Source organism: Halichoeres trimaculatus, unplaced genomic scaffold (genome assembly GCF_033239565.1).
Source record: "Halichoeres trimaculatus isolate MK-OKI-2021-1 unplaced genomic scaffold, fHalTri1.1 fHalTri1_scaffold_20, whole genome shotgun sequence".
Classification (NCBI taxonomy): domain Eukaryota; kingdom Metazoa; phylum Chordata; class Actinopteri; order Labriformes; family Labridae; genus Halichoeres; species Halichoeres trimaculatus.
Genome location: NW_027437198.1, coordinates 497,658 through 514,147, shown reverse-complemented (window position 1 = coordinate 514,147; position 16,490 = coordinate 497,658). Strand labels below are relative to the sequence as shown.

General features: G+C 42.5%; 1 protein-coding gene across 1 annotated transcript in view; it reads right to left on the bottom strand.

Moving 5' to 3' along the window:
* LOC141810073 (carbonic anhydrase-related protein 10-like) overlaps positions 1-16,490 on the bottom strand; it is a 186,742-nt gene that overhangs the window by 28,436 nt on the left and 141,816 nt on the right. Inside the window, exons 4-5 of the mRNA XM_074697390.1 lie at positions 6,932-7,117; positions 6,126-6,221 (exon numbers count right to left, since the gene is read on the bottom strand). Coding sequence (XP_074553491.1) covers positions 6,126-6,221; positions 6,932-7,117 — 282 coding nt within the window. The remainder of the gene's footprint in view (positions 1-6,125; positions 6,222-6,931; positions 7,118-16,490) is intronic.

The following is a 16,490-nucleotide window of genomic DNA, read 5'->3' as shown; positions in this document are numbered from 1 at the left end:
AGCTAAGTTGTCGGGGGCTTTATGCCCCTGGTAGGGTCTCCCATGGAAAACAGGTCCTAGGGGAGGGGCCAGACAAAGCGTAGCTCACATTAACCCCTTATGACAAAAAACAAAAATGGTGCCAAGTTTCCCTCGCCCGGACGTGGGTCACCGGGGTCCCCTCCTGGAGCCAGGCCTGGGGGTGGGGCTCGATGGCGAGCACCTGGTGGCCGGGTGACCTCAGGATTGGATCACTGCTCTTTGCAGATGATGTGGTCCTGTTGGTTTCAAGAAGCTGTGACGTTCAACTCTCTTTGGATCGGTTCCCAGTGTGAAGCGGCTGAGATGAGAATCAGCACCTCCAAATCCAAGTTCATGGGCCTCAGTCGGAAAAGGACGCCTCCCTAGTGAGGTGTTCAGGACACATCCCACCAGGATGAGACCCCGGGACAGACCCAGGACATGCTGGGGAGACTACGTCTCTCGGCTGGCCTTGGAACGTCTCGGGATCCCCCGGGAAGAGCTGGACGAAGTGGTTAGGGAAAGGGAAGTCTGGGCTTCCCTGCTTAGACTGCTGCCCCCGCAACCCGATAAGCGGTAGAAGATGGATGGACAACAGCAAACGAGAAAGAATATAGAATAATAATAATAAACTATATAAACAAATACAAAAGTAAAAAAGTAGAGCATTCAAAGACAGTGCCAACAATGAACATTAAAAAATAAATAAAAGGAATAAAAAAAAAAAATAGAATAACAATTTAAAGCGCAGAAGAAGAAGAATTGACTGCTCAGGCAAAGCTGATACGCTAACCAGCTGCATCGAGGACAGTGTCTGTCAAATGATCAAAATAGCACTAACAATTCATTAGCGTGTTTGCCTCAGTGAATATGTAGAATATATGCAGATCATCAGAATGTGTGGAGTTCTGGGAGGGGGAGGCCATACAAATATAATCCTTTACCCCTAGCAGAGTGATTTATCAAACCTAAAAAATGTTAGCAGTTGCTGTTTTGGCATTTATATTTATCACGTTAGAAAGGCAGCTGCAAACTGGCACAGCGTTACACTCAAACGGCTGAGGTCATTGTGGCACAGAAGTACAATGACAGATGATGAAGGGAGAGAATCTTCTGAGTGTGTATCAACCTGTCAGAAATAAAAAGAGTAGAGACAACCACCACATGCAAGACAAATTAATGCTGCAGGACTACAGACATGGGCCAATGTGATTCAAAGCTGTTCTCCAGAAGACATTTGAGCTCAAAACAGAAACACCATGAATAAACTTAAACATTGCGACATGTTTTTAAACAAACAATAGTGAACTTTAACAGCCACCAGAGGACAGAAAACCAGAGGTACTCATTTTAAAAAAGTTTAATGCTGTTATTGACTGTGTCTCTTTTTTGTCTTTTCCTCAAAAAAACAAACAACAAAAAAAACTTTAGCTTTGTGTTTTCTCCGGCTGTGCTGGCCTCCAGCCGTGCATAATGAAAGTTCATCTCCTTTGCTCTCCACAGAGCGCAGGAGATGAACCTCCCTCTTCATTCACTGGTGGCTCAGTTGAAGAACCACTGCCACTGAATGATCTCCGGACTGTTGCCAGGGCGTTTACGATCAGTGTGAGCCCAGACACAGCACCGACCAGCTGCTTTGTGTCACGGCGAAGGACGCGCCACATTGGACTCAGCTCTCACCTCCTGTGCAGCAGCCTGTGACCCATGTGTCTGATTTCTCCACCTCCATCAAACTGCCTTTTCCTTTACGGCCACTCTGCTCTTAAACTCTCCATGGTGACAGCCGGTAGCACACGCTAAATCCTCATTTGAAGAGGGCAGGGCGCACCTGTTATCAGTAGATCACCTGAAACACACCCACTAATAACACTAACAATTGTTTGGTTTCTACACGAAATGTAGTGCTTCTTACTTGGGAGCTTAGTGGATCAGGCCCTTTGTGTTTCCTTACAGTTTTTCAAACAGCCTGTGGTGTGAACACTTGAAAGAGATCAGAAGTGTGAAGCGCTGAGTGCTCAGAAAGACTAGAAAAGCACTGCACAAGTACAGCTCAGGTTACTATTTACCTGCACTACTTAAAGAGGGGGTATTGTGATTTTTTAGGCTTCATACTTTTTATGTGATTCAAATATATATATATATATATATATATATATATATATATATATATATATATATATATATATATATATAATCAACAATTTTTTCTTTTAGAAAACCCTTTTTTAGCCTCTGACTGAAAGGCTTTGTTTCAGCTGCTGTCTCTTTAAGGCTCCCCGCTGCATAAACCCCAGTCCCTCTGATTGGCCAGCCATTAAGAGAGTGTCAGGGGCAAAACTATTACCAGACCTTGGTGTTTGAGGCCCACCTCTACAACATGTCATTAACTGGTTAGGACATCCTGATGCAATGACCTCATAAGTTTAGCAAGTCTCGTGGAGACGTTACAATTTAAAATCTGCACGTTTAGTCTGAACATCCAGCATTGTTACTCTACATTTAGGTTTACAATATGAGGAAGCTTAACCCCCCCCCTTTAAAGGTATGCACTGTGGTTTGCAGATATCATCGCCTTGTACTTTTTGTGCCTATGAGATGAATATCAATCATGCATATTGCTCAGTATTGCCTCCTCAAAGCTGAGTTAACCTCTAGAACACATCTGTGCATGGACTCACTTTAAAGCAATAAACCCACGCTCAGACAGACAGCTCATGTTTTATTGGTTTGATGTTTGTTGCAGCAGAGGAGCAGTATGTTTGGTGTCAAGGGTCCAGCTTCATCACTCCTTCAGTTTATTTTCAGATGCAAAAGGTGAGGATTGATGAGATTATATCTGACACCCTCTAATCAGAGTTTAAGTTTTAGCCCAGCACTGATGCAAGGCAGCAGACAGAGCTGAGGCAGAGAGTAATAGATTACCAACCTGGGAGGATATGTTTGTCAGAGCTGTGAGAATGACGCGTGTGAAATCAGTGCAGCTGCAGTTCGCCTGCCTGAACCAAGTCTCTGGAGCTCCAGCGGCCTGTGTTTGAAGTCATGTACATTTTTCATATCAAGGCTCACTCTGAGTTTGGTTGATGTGATGAGAGCTGAGAGCAGACTTGTTCATGTGGAGGATTAGCCACATGTTTTTAGCTTTGCTCCTGTCATGTAAACATGCTCAGGGGTTGATTTAACCATGTGACAGCCAGCTGTGAAAGAGCACTTAACGCAGTCTCATCTGTTTGAGTGAGTGAAGTGTTAGAATATACAGCTCATGTACATGTGCTGCACTAATAATACCGTACAGATTTACTCATTGTGGTAAAATACATTGTTGGACACCTGATGGAAGGTGAAAAGCTCCTGGGAGGTTACGGATCATCCAGGAGAAGGATGAGAGGTCAGATGCTTATTCCAAATAATGAAAATAATTAATTGTGTGTAATTCTAAAAATTTAACTCAGGAGTTTACTTTTGTCAAGTTTAGGAATATGTTTCTTTGAAAGTAGTTAGGATAAATGAATAGTGGACAGGAAGATGTGTGGTTTTTACAGTTTCTCTGCAGACGGTGATGCATGGAGGGAACTGGATAAACAGTTGAGGAGCGCGGGTCTCATATTGCCAGGAGGCAATGCCAACAACCAGTGAGGAAGAGCAGACGCCCAAAGAGATTCCTCCCACCCTAGGAAACCATTGTTAGCTTTTATAAGGGTTCAGAGGAAGAGGTAGGGGGTCAGGCTTCGTGAACTGAGTCAGCACATGTTGATGTCAGGGACACGTAACTGAACCCAGAGACTGTAACCACAGATTCTTGGCTAATTGTGAATACATTTATCTGAAAACCAGGAGGCCTCCTGCTCATTCTTCCCCATCAAACCATCGCAGCAGAAAGAGGGGAGAGAAGTATGGAGTCAGATTCATACATTTTAAGGTATTTTGGTGATACATATACACTGTAAAAAAAAATAAAAATAAAGAAAACCTGTTGTTTTTACGGGAAAAACTGGCAGCTGTGGTTGCCTGTGAAATATTGTAAAAAAAAATAAAAATAAAAAAAAACAGTAAAAATGTAAACAGCTCTATGAGAGAACCTGCCAATTTTACAGTTTAAAACTGTTGTTATTTACAAACAAACTACATTCTAAACCATTAAAATCAACAGCTGTTCTTTGCTGAAGTAGCATGACCACAATGCTAACGTTGCTTCAAAAATAGTGTATTTTTCTGTTGTATTGTCATAGTTTAACGATGAAAGCAGTGATAAACTCCCAGTCATAGGCCAGTTCAGAGTAAAGTGTTGAATTCATAACTGAAATGAGACCAAGAAATGTCAAGGGACAGAGCCTGTCCTTAAAACACTTCTGAAACACATGGTAGCCCATAACTGCCCCCTTCTCACTCAATAAATGGCTCTTTGATCTGCACTGTAAACCCAGACATGTTTGCGATCAAATCTTTTAAGGTTAAATAAGAATAAAAGGTTTTGTTGGATTACTTTAACTATTTCAGTGCATTTTACTATTAGACATTAATTTGTGTTGTGATGACATTTTGAAGTGAATATGAGACCCTGCTGAACATGGGGCCACAGGCTGTGTGTGCTTAATGCATCAGACTGATTGTCTGTGCTCCACAGCTTGGGCCGGCTGTCTGTGTGCCCCATGGCATGGACTGCCTGTCTGTGTGCTGTATGACATATGTCTATGCTCCACTAAACAGATTCCTCTGTTCCACAGCATGTGCCAAACAAAAGCTTTATCCATCCCGTCAACTAATTCACAGTGCAATACAGAGCACAGACAACCAGTCCACGTTATGAAGCTCAGACATCCGTTTTGTCTAATGTGCAGAGCATAGACAGCAAATCTGTACCATGGAGGACTGACCAACAGTCTGAGCCATGTGCAGAGCACAGACAGTCTATGCCCTCATGAATCAGAATCAGAATGCTTTATTGATCCCCTAGGGGAAATTTCATTTTAGTTACATCCCTTCCAAGACACATAAGAAAACAAACTCAGTGATGGGGAAAACGGACAGGATTTGAGATGAACCTAGGAGCTTCGAGCTACCCAGCAGCCCTTTGAAATAGGTATGTTATAACAAAATTGGGAGAAGAGAGGGAAAAATAAAAATGTCAATTTCAGACTCTTCCCCAACAGGGGGCGTAGTTTGAGATCAAGAAAAAAAGACCTCAAAATATAAGCACATGATAACAACAGACAAGAACTCAAAGACTTACACAAATGTCACTGCTCAGCCACGAGGGGGCGCACTAACAGCTTTACTCGGACATGTGCACATCCACCAACCTCTGCAGCATTGAAATCACTCAATGCCCAGCAGGGTCTCATATCCACTGTGTTCCCCCCTCACTCAGGGTTAAAAAACATCATCACAACACAAATGAATGTCTAATGGTAAAATGCACTGAAATAGTTAAAGTAATCCAACAAACCCTTTTATTTTCTTATTTATCCTTACTTAGAAGATTTGATCACAAACAGTCCCGGGGTAACAGCACAGATCAAAGAAAGGTTTATGGTAAAAACAGAACAAACATTGCACCCATGAGTGAGGAGGGAGCAGCATTTATTGGCTACCTTGTGTTTCAGAAGTAATTTAATGACAGAGTCTGTCCCTTGACATTTCATCTTGTGCAATTGTTGAAGAAAAAGTAAACAAATAAATGTTATCAGTATCATTTCAGTCACATTTCAATCAAGAATTAAACCCTTTCCTCTGAACTGAAACTGAATAGGATACATGTCAGTTTAACTGAGAGAAACAGGAGAAATAGCATTTTGGTCATGTTGATTCAGCGAAGAGTAGTTGTTGATTTGAATGGTTAATAATGCAATTTGTTTGTAAATACCAACAGTTTTAAACTGTCAAATTGACAGGTTCTTCTGTAAAGCTGTCCACATTTTTACCATATTTTTTTTACAGTATTTCTCTGCCAACCACAGCTGCCTTTTTTTTTTTTTTTTTTTTACAGTGTTGCACCTAATTTCCATCAGAAGTGAGATAAGGAAGAGGTACCGCAACACCTTTAACCTGCTTCACAGTACAGACCCCCTGCTCTACCAGATGTTGCTCCCCCTCAGTGTGCTGCTTCACTCTCAGAGACACATGCTGACCTTTATGAAGATGGACACCACAGCAACGCCATGAGGACTCTTTGCTGCCTCAGTGTAGTTAGCATACAGGTCATGGTTGTAATGGATCAACTGGACCTGAAAGGAAGACACAAGTACAGGCATGAGAATAAAACAGCTCTAACTTTAAACTGAACTGATGGTTTGTTCACAATCGGTGAATTGGTTCAATTATTTCTGCACTCTGCACCAACTCAGACAATTATCCAGCAGTGATCATCTACAGGCCGTTCATCTCCAGTGATGACTGAATCAGTGCTGGGAAACCATCTTCAGGAGCACTGGTAGCAGTCGTTAGATCAATCAGTTTATGATCATTGGAAATGTTAGGTCATCTGCGTTAATGACTGACGAGCTAAGGACAAAATCTTCAGGAAGCTTAAATCAAAAGCCACAGAGATAAAACAAATCTCCCTCTTCAGACACTGGGATTAGAAGAATCTTTGAGGGAAAAACCAGCACAGAGATGACATGTTCTCGCATCAACAAGAGACGACTGTTTCCAGAATAACTCACTCTGTGTGGGAGGTGTGTGTACATCTTTCTGTGTGAGTGTGTGTGTTGCATGTGTTTATCTGAGAAAACATAATCCTGCAGTCATTAATCATAATAAGCCTGCTAATGTCAGCAATTATCTTATCAGCTTGTTAGTATTCACTGCTGCTGTCTGTAAAGACCTGTGTGTGTGTGTGTGTGTGTGTGTGTGTGTGTGTGTGTGTGTGTGTGTGTGTGTGTGTGTGTGTGTGCTCTTTGAATCCACAGCGTGCTTGTTCTGTCAGGTGTCTCACCTCTCCAGGAAAGCCCTGTCCGTTGAGGAGGTGCTCTGAGCCGGAGGCGTCCTCGCTACCAAAATGGAGGCGGACCTCCTCCAGCCTGTAGCTGTAGCCCAGCGGCCCCCCTGAGATGTTCACCAGGTGGGCTTTGTCCGGTCGCAGGGACACGTGCTTCCCTGTGTTGTACATGGTGCCTCCCATCTACACAGACACAAACAGACAGACAATAAAGTGCTGTTTACTCTCACTGCAACACATATACCATATCACAAATCAGCGTCTCATTGTTCTGTGCAGAGTTTTCAGCTCTGTTATCAGTCTGTGCACACTTCATACTTTTTATTGGTCATCTTCAAATTTCTTGTAGTTACATTGTTCAGTGTATAATTTTTTGTTGGCTACATTTATCATTTTATTCTGTTTTATATATTCCTGTTGTCACTTTGTTGGCACTGCACCCTGCTCGTTTTCTGCCTTATCTTCTATCAGGCTTGTTAAAGGAATTTAATGATATTCTGACAGCAGAGGTTTTGCCATCCTATAGGGACTGTAGAAAAAATGCCGGCAGTTTTCATATTCTAAATAAAATGATGGAGGACATGACAGCTCCTCAACAGTCCAGCCAAAACATCTACAGCTCCCCCTACTGCCAGACTTCAGTAGAGGCTTCACCTATCAGACTGTTTTTTCTCAGATATGGTTTTACAGTTTGACAGACCAGGTCCTGTTTGCGTTTCTACAGCCAACCATGCCCCCTTGTGGTAGGCGACGTGTAAGCTGGATGCTGATAGCTGTGTCAGTTTCATAATAGTGTGATGGCACAGAACCAAGATACAGAAGAAGAAAAATGTGACACAGTAAACAAAGATCAACGATGAAGACATCCAGCAGTTTGTCTTCTCTGTGATTGTCATGTGTCTCTTTGTTACAAAGAACAATCAAGCTTTGTGTCAGAGAAGGCTGTGAGCCACCAGGAGAAATACAGCAGCTGCTGTCACACAGGACGTGATGAACGGACCGCAGTGTTTGGCCAGTGTGACCGCTCCGCACCGTGCTCAGGCACGGTACACTTCCTTGGCTTCAGCACAGTTCAGAGAGGTGTGCTTCAGCACGGTGCACTTCATGCTCAAGCACAGGGACGCTATGATACTTTCAACAGATTGCAGTGTTGTAGCTCCACCCTCTGGGGCTGGATCCGTTTAGTCTGGCACCCCAACACAGGGGTATCAAAAGGTGGACAGTATGGGTCGATAAGTCATCCGTCCTGGTTTCAGACAAAGGAAATGGCACAAAACGCGTGCTCCAGACAAACCGACCTGAACTGCTTGGTTAGAACGAGGCTTCAGACTTCATCATACTGATTCATGTGTTCATTTTCCTTTTAGCTCGGTTTGAATTATTTATTTGATGCTAAAAGAAGGGATATGACATTGTGATTGATAGCTCCGTCGACATATGGGGCTCCTACAGCGAGGTATGCTCTGGATTATCAGAGTAAAGGAGAACAATGAGAGAAAACATAAAAACACTAACACAAGAGTCACTGAACTTTCATTTCTCAGCGTGTCTAACGCAGACTTACATAAGAATCTGTTTTGCTGTCAGTACATTTACATACACACACCAGTGCGACTATGGTCATGGCTCGGTCGATCAATCAGTCCATCAATCAGTCTATCAATCAATCTTTATTTATACAACACCAGATCAAAACAAATGATATCTCAGGATACTTTCCAAAACCACTCACACTTTCCGTGTCAGCATGTGTCAGGGTGTTTGTTTGATGTGTTGGAGCCATAGACTGAGTGCAGAGGCCATATTTATCATGGTCATCTACTTCCTCTTCAGGCTGGACACCGAGGATTTCCAAGTTCTGCTGAATCTAACCATAGCTCAGTAGTAACCCCATCATCTAGGAGTGTCAATCAAGCTGTGCTTTGTCTAGTTTTGGTCTTACTAAGCTGTTTACATGCATTATAATAGTCCGATCTAGCTCTGACTAAGCTCATAGTCTGATTTCTGAGACTGTATTTAAACATGCTGTGTGAACCGTGCCCACCTAAAGGGTTTTTTGACATTTTGTCTCAAATTATAAGTGTGAATTGGTTTGCAAAAGGACATCAGTATCAGGCATCAGTGGCTCCATGACCCCAAATATTTCAACAGTCTGTGCCATACCCATGTGTAATATTGGCTTTGTGAAAACTTGGGTTGTTATCAAAAAGCTGCTTTAACCTTGCTAAACCAATATGTCAGATTGTAGTTTGTGTAAATTTCATTTTCGTTGGTCTCATAGTATTTTATGACATTTCTAACAATTTTAACTAGTTAAAGAGTCAGGGGCCATTTACCTGACAATGGTTTTAGGGTGAAATGCAAAAACAATGTTGTGTTTCGGCCTCTGATTTACATGGAAACAACATTTTAGCTGACCTGAAATAAAACTTTTTGAAACGGCCTCCAGAGTGGGAGCAGTCCAACAGTCTAACAGTCCAACAGTCCAACAGTCCAACAGTCTAACAGTCTAACAGTCCAACGGTCTAACAGTCCAACAGTCCAACAGTCCAACAGTCCAAGAGTCCAATAGTATAACACTGTAACAGTCCAACAGTCCAACAGTCTAACAGTCCAACAGTCAAATAGTCCAACAGTCCAACAGTCCAACAGTCCAACAGTCTCACAGTCCAACAGTCCAACAGTCTAACAGTCCAACAGACCAACAGTCCAACAGGCCAACAGTCTAACAGTCCAACAGTCCAACAGTCCAACAGTCTAACAGTCCAACAGAACAACAGTCCAACAGGCCAACAGTCTAACAGTCCAACAGTCCAACAGTCTAACAGTCCAACAGACCAACAGTCCAATAGTCCAATAGTACAACACTGTAACAGTCCAACAGTCCAACATACTAACAGTCCAACAGTCAAATAGTCCAACAGTCCAACAGTCCAACAGTCTCACAGTCCAACAGTCCAACAGTCTAACAGTCCAACAGACCTACAGTCCAACAGGCCAACAGTCTAACAGTCCAACAGTCCAACAGTCTAACAGTCCAACAGACCAACAGTCCAACAGGCCAACAGTCTAACAGTCCAACAGTCTAACAGTCTAACAGTCCAACAGTCCAACAGTCAAATAGTCCAACAGTCCAACAGTCTAACAGTCTCACAGTCCAACAGTCCAACAGTCTAACAGTCCAACAGACCAACAGTCCAACAGGCCAACAGTCTAACAGTCCAACAGTCCAACAGTCCAACAGTCTAACAGTCCAACAGACCAACAGTCCAACAGGCCAACAGTCAAACAGTCCAACAGACCAACAGTCCAATAGGCCGACAGTCTAACAGTCCAACAGACCAACAGTCCAACAGTCCAACAGTCTAACAGTCCAACAGTCCAACAGTCTAACAGTCCAACAGACCAACAGTCTAACAGGCCAACAGTCTAACAGTCCAACAGTCCAACAGTCCAACAGTCTAACAGTCAAACAGACCAACAGTCCAACAGACCAACAGTCTAACAGTCCAACAGTCCAACAGTCTAACAGTCCAACAGACCAACAGTCCAATAGTCCAACAGTCTGAGAGTCCAATAGTCCAACACTGTAACAGTCCAACAGTCCAATAGTCCAACACTGTTACAGTCCAACAGTCCAACAGTCTAACAGTCCAACAGTCTAACAGTCCAACAGTCCAACAGTCTAACAGTCCAACAGTCCAACAGTCTAACAGTCCAACAGTCTAACAGTCAAACAGTCCAACAGTCCAACAGTCCAACAGACCAACAGTCCAACAGTCCAACAGTCCAACAGTCCAACAGACCAACAGTCCAACAGTTCAACAGTCTAACAGTCCAACAGTCCAACAGACCAACAGTCCAACAGACCAACAGTCCAACAGGTCAACAGTCTAACAGTCCAACAGTCCAACAGTCCAACAGTCCAACAGACCAACAGTCCAACAGACCAACAGTCCAACAGGTCAACAGTCTAACAGTCCAACAGTCTAACAGTCCAACAGACCAACAGTCCAATACTCCAACACTGTAACAGTCCAACAGTCCAACAGTCCAACACTGTAACAGTCCAACAGTCCAACAGTCCAATAGTCCAACACTGTAACAGTCCAACAGTCCAACAGTCCAATAGTCCAACAGTCCAACAGTCCAACAGTCTAACAGTCCAACAGTCCAACAGTCCAAGAGTCCAATAGTCCAACACTGTAACAGTCCAACAGTCCAACAGTCTAACGGTCAACAGTCCAACAGTCCAACAGTCCAACAGTCCAACAGTCCAACAGTCCAACAGTCCGGTTGTTAGGATAAAGAGTAAAGGGGCCTAAAGGGGCTTAAAGAGTCAGGGGCCATTTACCTGACAATGGTTTTAGGGTGAAATGCAAAAACAATGTTGTGTTTCGGCCTCCAACATACTAACAGTCCAACAGTCAAATAGTCCAACAGTCCAACAGTCCAACAGTCTCACAGTCCAACAGTCCAACAGTCTAACAGTCCAACAGACCTACAGTCCAACAGGCCAACAGTCTAACAGTCTAACAGTCCAACAGTCCAACAGTCTAACAGTCCAACAGTCTAACAGTCCAACAGTCCAACAGTCTAACAGTCTAACAGTCCAACAGACCAACAGTCCAACAGTCCAACAGTCTAACAGTCTAACAGTCCAACAGTCCAACAGTCTAACAGTCCAACAGTCTAACAGTCCAACAGTCCAACAGTCCAACAGTCTAACAGTCCAACAGTCCAACAGTCTAACAGTCCAACAGTCCAACAGTCTAACAGTCCAACAGTCCAACAGTCCAACAGTCCAACAGACCAACAGTCCAACAGTCCAACAGTCCAACAGTCCAACAGACCAACAGTCCAACAGACCAACAGTCCAACAGTTCAACAGTCTAACAGTCCAACAGTCCAACAGACCAACAGTCCAACAGACCAACAGTCCAACAGGTCAACAGTCTAACAGTCCAACAGTCTAACAGTCCAACAGACCAACAGTCCAATAGTCCAACACTGTAACAGTCCAACAGTCCAACAGTCCAACACTGTAACAGTCCAACAGTCCAACAGTCCAATAGTCCAACACTGTAACAGTCCAACAGTCCAACAGTCCAATAGTCCAACACTGTAACAGTCCAACAGTCCAACAGTTCAACAGTCCATCAGTTCAACAGTCCAACAGTCCAACAGTCCAACAGTCCAACAGTCTAACAGTCCAACAGTCCAACAGTCCAAGAGTCCAATAGTCCAACACTGTAACAGTCCAACAGTCCAACAGTCTAACGGTCAACAGTCCAAAAGTCCAACAGTCCAACAGTCCAACAGTCCGGTTGTTAGGATGGTGGTGATCTACCCTGTTGATCTTGTTCTGCTCAATCTGCTGAATCTGTGACTGTCTTTAACTAAATGAGCATCTGTTGCTGCACTTCTGCTCTTAGCATCCACCAACACACCAGATGATCGGCCCAACTCTACTTCAGAGGAGATCTACCAAAAGCTTTTCTATGTAAACACAGATTTTTTCACTGCATTTTTTTACGATCTAGGGTGAAACGTTGACGTATAAACAGGGCCTCAGTGGTAAATGGTGTAACCACCAAAGCATGACAAGCATTTAATAAGTGTACTGATGAAATACGTTTTTTGTTTAGAAACATCTCAAAGTAAATTAAAAATTTTTCATTTCTAAACTTGATAATATGGTTTCGTCATTCTGAGTGAATCAGTCTGCTGTGGACGTCAATGTTTTCTCTCTATGTTTGGGTCAGTTGATTTCGAATCATTCATTCATAACAATGAATTTTTTACAGTGTAGGGGAATGCTAAAGTCATAAACATACACACATTTTTTACACAATATCAGATGTTTTTTGCAGAAACATTAGTTGCACCAATTAACATTCATCAGTTTCAGTAACTGACCACGTCTTTTCCCCAAATATCATCCTCATCCTCATCATCATCATCATCATCATCATCATCATCATCATCATCATCATCATCAACACTAGTATACATTAGAACCTTGGTCAGTACAAATGAAATAATGTGTAAACTGTTTTTTTAACAGGCTTGCAGCTGTATGGAGGAGTGTTTAATTCAACATTCATCTCTCACAACCTGGAGCAGTGATGAATGGATTTGAAATGAAATAAAAAGTGTAATAAAGGGCGTTTAAAAACAATGAAAAAAAAGGAAGGATGGGACAGCTTTCATAAATTCACGGAGAGGAGGCATCAGACACAAACTGTTTAATGAAAAAGAGTTTTATGCTCACAGATAAATCAATAGTAAAACTGTAAATGAGGAGAAAGATAAATGAATCAGGCTCAGTTACACTTTGCTCTTGAGTTTGCTGCTGTGTTATCTCACAAAACTGCTCACTCGGCAGAAAAATTCTCATTAATGCCCACTGATGCAGCCTTTAAGATAAACATTTTGAGTTTTAAAATGTAGATATTCAAGAATAAAACACCAAAAACATAGAGATCCTGCTGAAAAAAAACCCCAAAAACATGTTGGAGACCAGTTGCTGCCTTCCTTTCCAGTACTTTCTGTTTTTCCTGCAACAGCTGGAGATGAACTGTAGACCAATATGTTGGTCTGTTGCCACGTAGGGGCTGCTGTAATCAGTATCATCATTTCTCCCAGAGAATAACATATGTTACATGACACTTGTTCTCACACTGCTGTAATGAGCCTTGTTTTATTTTTAACACAGGCATTCCCCGTTGCCTCCAGCAGCAGCAGCAGCAGCAGCTTCGGATTGGCCCACTTCTCAAACTCCAGCAGCTTTGTCTTCTGACAGGATGGAAGAAGAGTAAAGTGCTGCCATGTGTGACGAGCTCCTGAAGCCTCTTTTTATTTTTTAGTATTCTGTATGGAAGCTGTAACGAGATGACTGAGTCAATGTCCAATTACAGAACAAGCGGACAGTTCTGCCTCACTTCTTCACTGTGATATAAATAGTCTGTTAGGAGAAGTTGTATTATGATGCTAACCAGAGCAGGTGTGTTTTTCATCTGTTAGCTGTAGCTAAATCAGTTGGTTGCTACACAACTGCAGCAGCAGAGGGCGCCAGCGACCTCACCGTGGCTGTGGTGACCTGTCAATCACAGCAGAGCCGCAGAGACAGAAAATGAGACATGGAGAGGAGCACTGATTGTTCACAACAAAGTGGACCAACAGTTGGTAACAGACAAATGAGGAGGGGTTACGATGCCAATGTTCAGATAATAAGGTTTTTTTTGTTTTGAAGTTACAAAGTGTTAGGTCAAAGATTGGGCATCCAAAAAGACCATCTGCAAATATGAAATGTAGAAAAAAGTTCATTATGGTCCTTAAAGCAGCCGTTTCCAAGAGACAGGAGTGTGTATGAGTAAGTTACTGAGAAACGTGACAAAGGCATGGCCCTTGACATTTCAACTCAGATCTTAGTGACTGGACTTAAAGCCAAAGGTGAAAGCTGTCTCTGACCGTTGTTCCAATGATTGTCTCAAAATTACAATAAAAATAGTTACAAAGTTAACTTTTGTTTATCAGAGTCTTTTTCTAAAGATTGGTCTTGAAAAGAGGGGGTTGTCCTTTATTAGGTTCAACACGATAATAATACTACCACTACTACTACCACTACTACTACTAATAATAATACAGACGTAGAACCTAATTCAGGCTTCAGATCAGCTCTTCAGGAACCTGAGGATGTAGCCGCTGATGCTAAGCCCATAATCGTCTGAGCAGGATGAATACATCTGCAGACTGATGCTGCTTGTGTTGTGTACTGTGTCTTCTTCGCCTGCTCTCTCCATTCAGCACAGAGCGTTGTCCTTGTGCCTCTCTCAGATCTCTGTATTTTCAGTGCGTGACAAACAAAGTGATTCTGTTTGTGTGGATTAAAACTGCTTTTCCTGTTGCTCATGTGGCCTGGTGTTGTCAGCTCCTCCAAACGCCGCAGGCAGCACATAAACCATTAATGCTCTGTAGCCTCACGCCAACCGTATTCATCATACATATTAAATGACACTGCTGTATTCACATATTCATTACTGCTGTTTGGATATAATAAATGAAGAGAAAGCACTCAGCCCCAGTTTAATTGTGGCATATCACTGCCGGGGTAGTATGAAATTAAACCATTACTCACCAGCCAGAAATCTATTCATAACATAATCCTTGAAGAAAAGCAACATGGTGTTTTAAAAGAGGCTGAGGATTTAAGGTCTAAAAACAACTGAATGATTGTCGATTTCTCCACATCACTCAACTACAGCAACATTCGCTCCACTTTTGTGTTTCTTTAACACAGAGATTTTAAGATTCATCCAGCCTGGACTCAAACTCTATGACTCAACAAACTCTTCCCAAGTTTCCTCAGTTTTAACCCTTTAGATGTTGCCTTTCTACAACAACCAGCCTAAAAATAGTGTTTCAAGCCTGCAGCTGTCAAAATGTGCTTGCATACTGTTTTACACTCTTTATGGGCATTATACGTCCAAAATCATCTTCATATTTCTGGACGGAAGAATTGTCACCTCTCAGTCAGAGGAAAAGTCAAGGGAAGATTTTGCAGATCATGTTTAATGTACACTTTAACAAGTTCCTGTAAATTTAGGACGTTTCAGGGGTAAATCCTGTTATGTTTAAAAACAGCACTGAGGAAATTTCACTGTAAAATAACCCTGCTGCCAGTATGTTCACTGTGATGGTGTTTTCTAACCATTACATTTGGAGGTTGCACTGAGGGTACAGGCTGTCTGTGCTTCACATGGCACAGACCACGCACCTGATGGTTTTTACACTGTATTGGCCAATTTTAAAAAGGAGAAAAGGATTAGCTGAGGTTTACACACAGACACCCACTCACACACACACACACACACACACACACACACACACACACACACACACACACACACACACAGACTGATCAAAACAAACTGACGTCTCTTAACCAACAGTGTTCACTTGTCAAGTTGAGTCAGTCCCCTAAACAGGGGAACATGCTAGCTTCATTTCTTCAAATGAATCAAAATGAGCTGTATGTTTTAAGACCTAGGTGTTTCTGCTCAATTCAATCCCAGGTCCTGCTGACCACACTGCCGAGTGTCCTTGGGCAAGACAGCTACACCATTTTTTACCATTTCTTATTGACCAATCATAAATCAGCAAGAGGGATCCAGCTGCAGACATCCACTCTCAGCAGATTCTCTTGGAGGCTCCACTCTGGGATCCCCCCCAGCTGTCAGAAGGAAGTGATGTCAGGATGTGAAGTGGAAAGAAAAATTTCATGATCAAACAAAAAAAAGTAAAAACCATACGTCACCTAACACGGATGCAGTTTTGTGGCATGTTATCGACTGAAGTAGGCCGTTTAGTGTCTCAAAGTGGTTACGTATCTTTTCTTCTCTCTTCCTGTTGAAAAACATTTGCCTGTCAGTATTTTGACATTTTGAGTTTTTACTATAGTTTACAGAGACTAACTGTGATCTGTTTCTGTGATGAAAGTTAAAATTTTGGTTTGAAACCAAAGTTATACCAATGTACACTCATCGCTAGCATG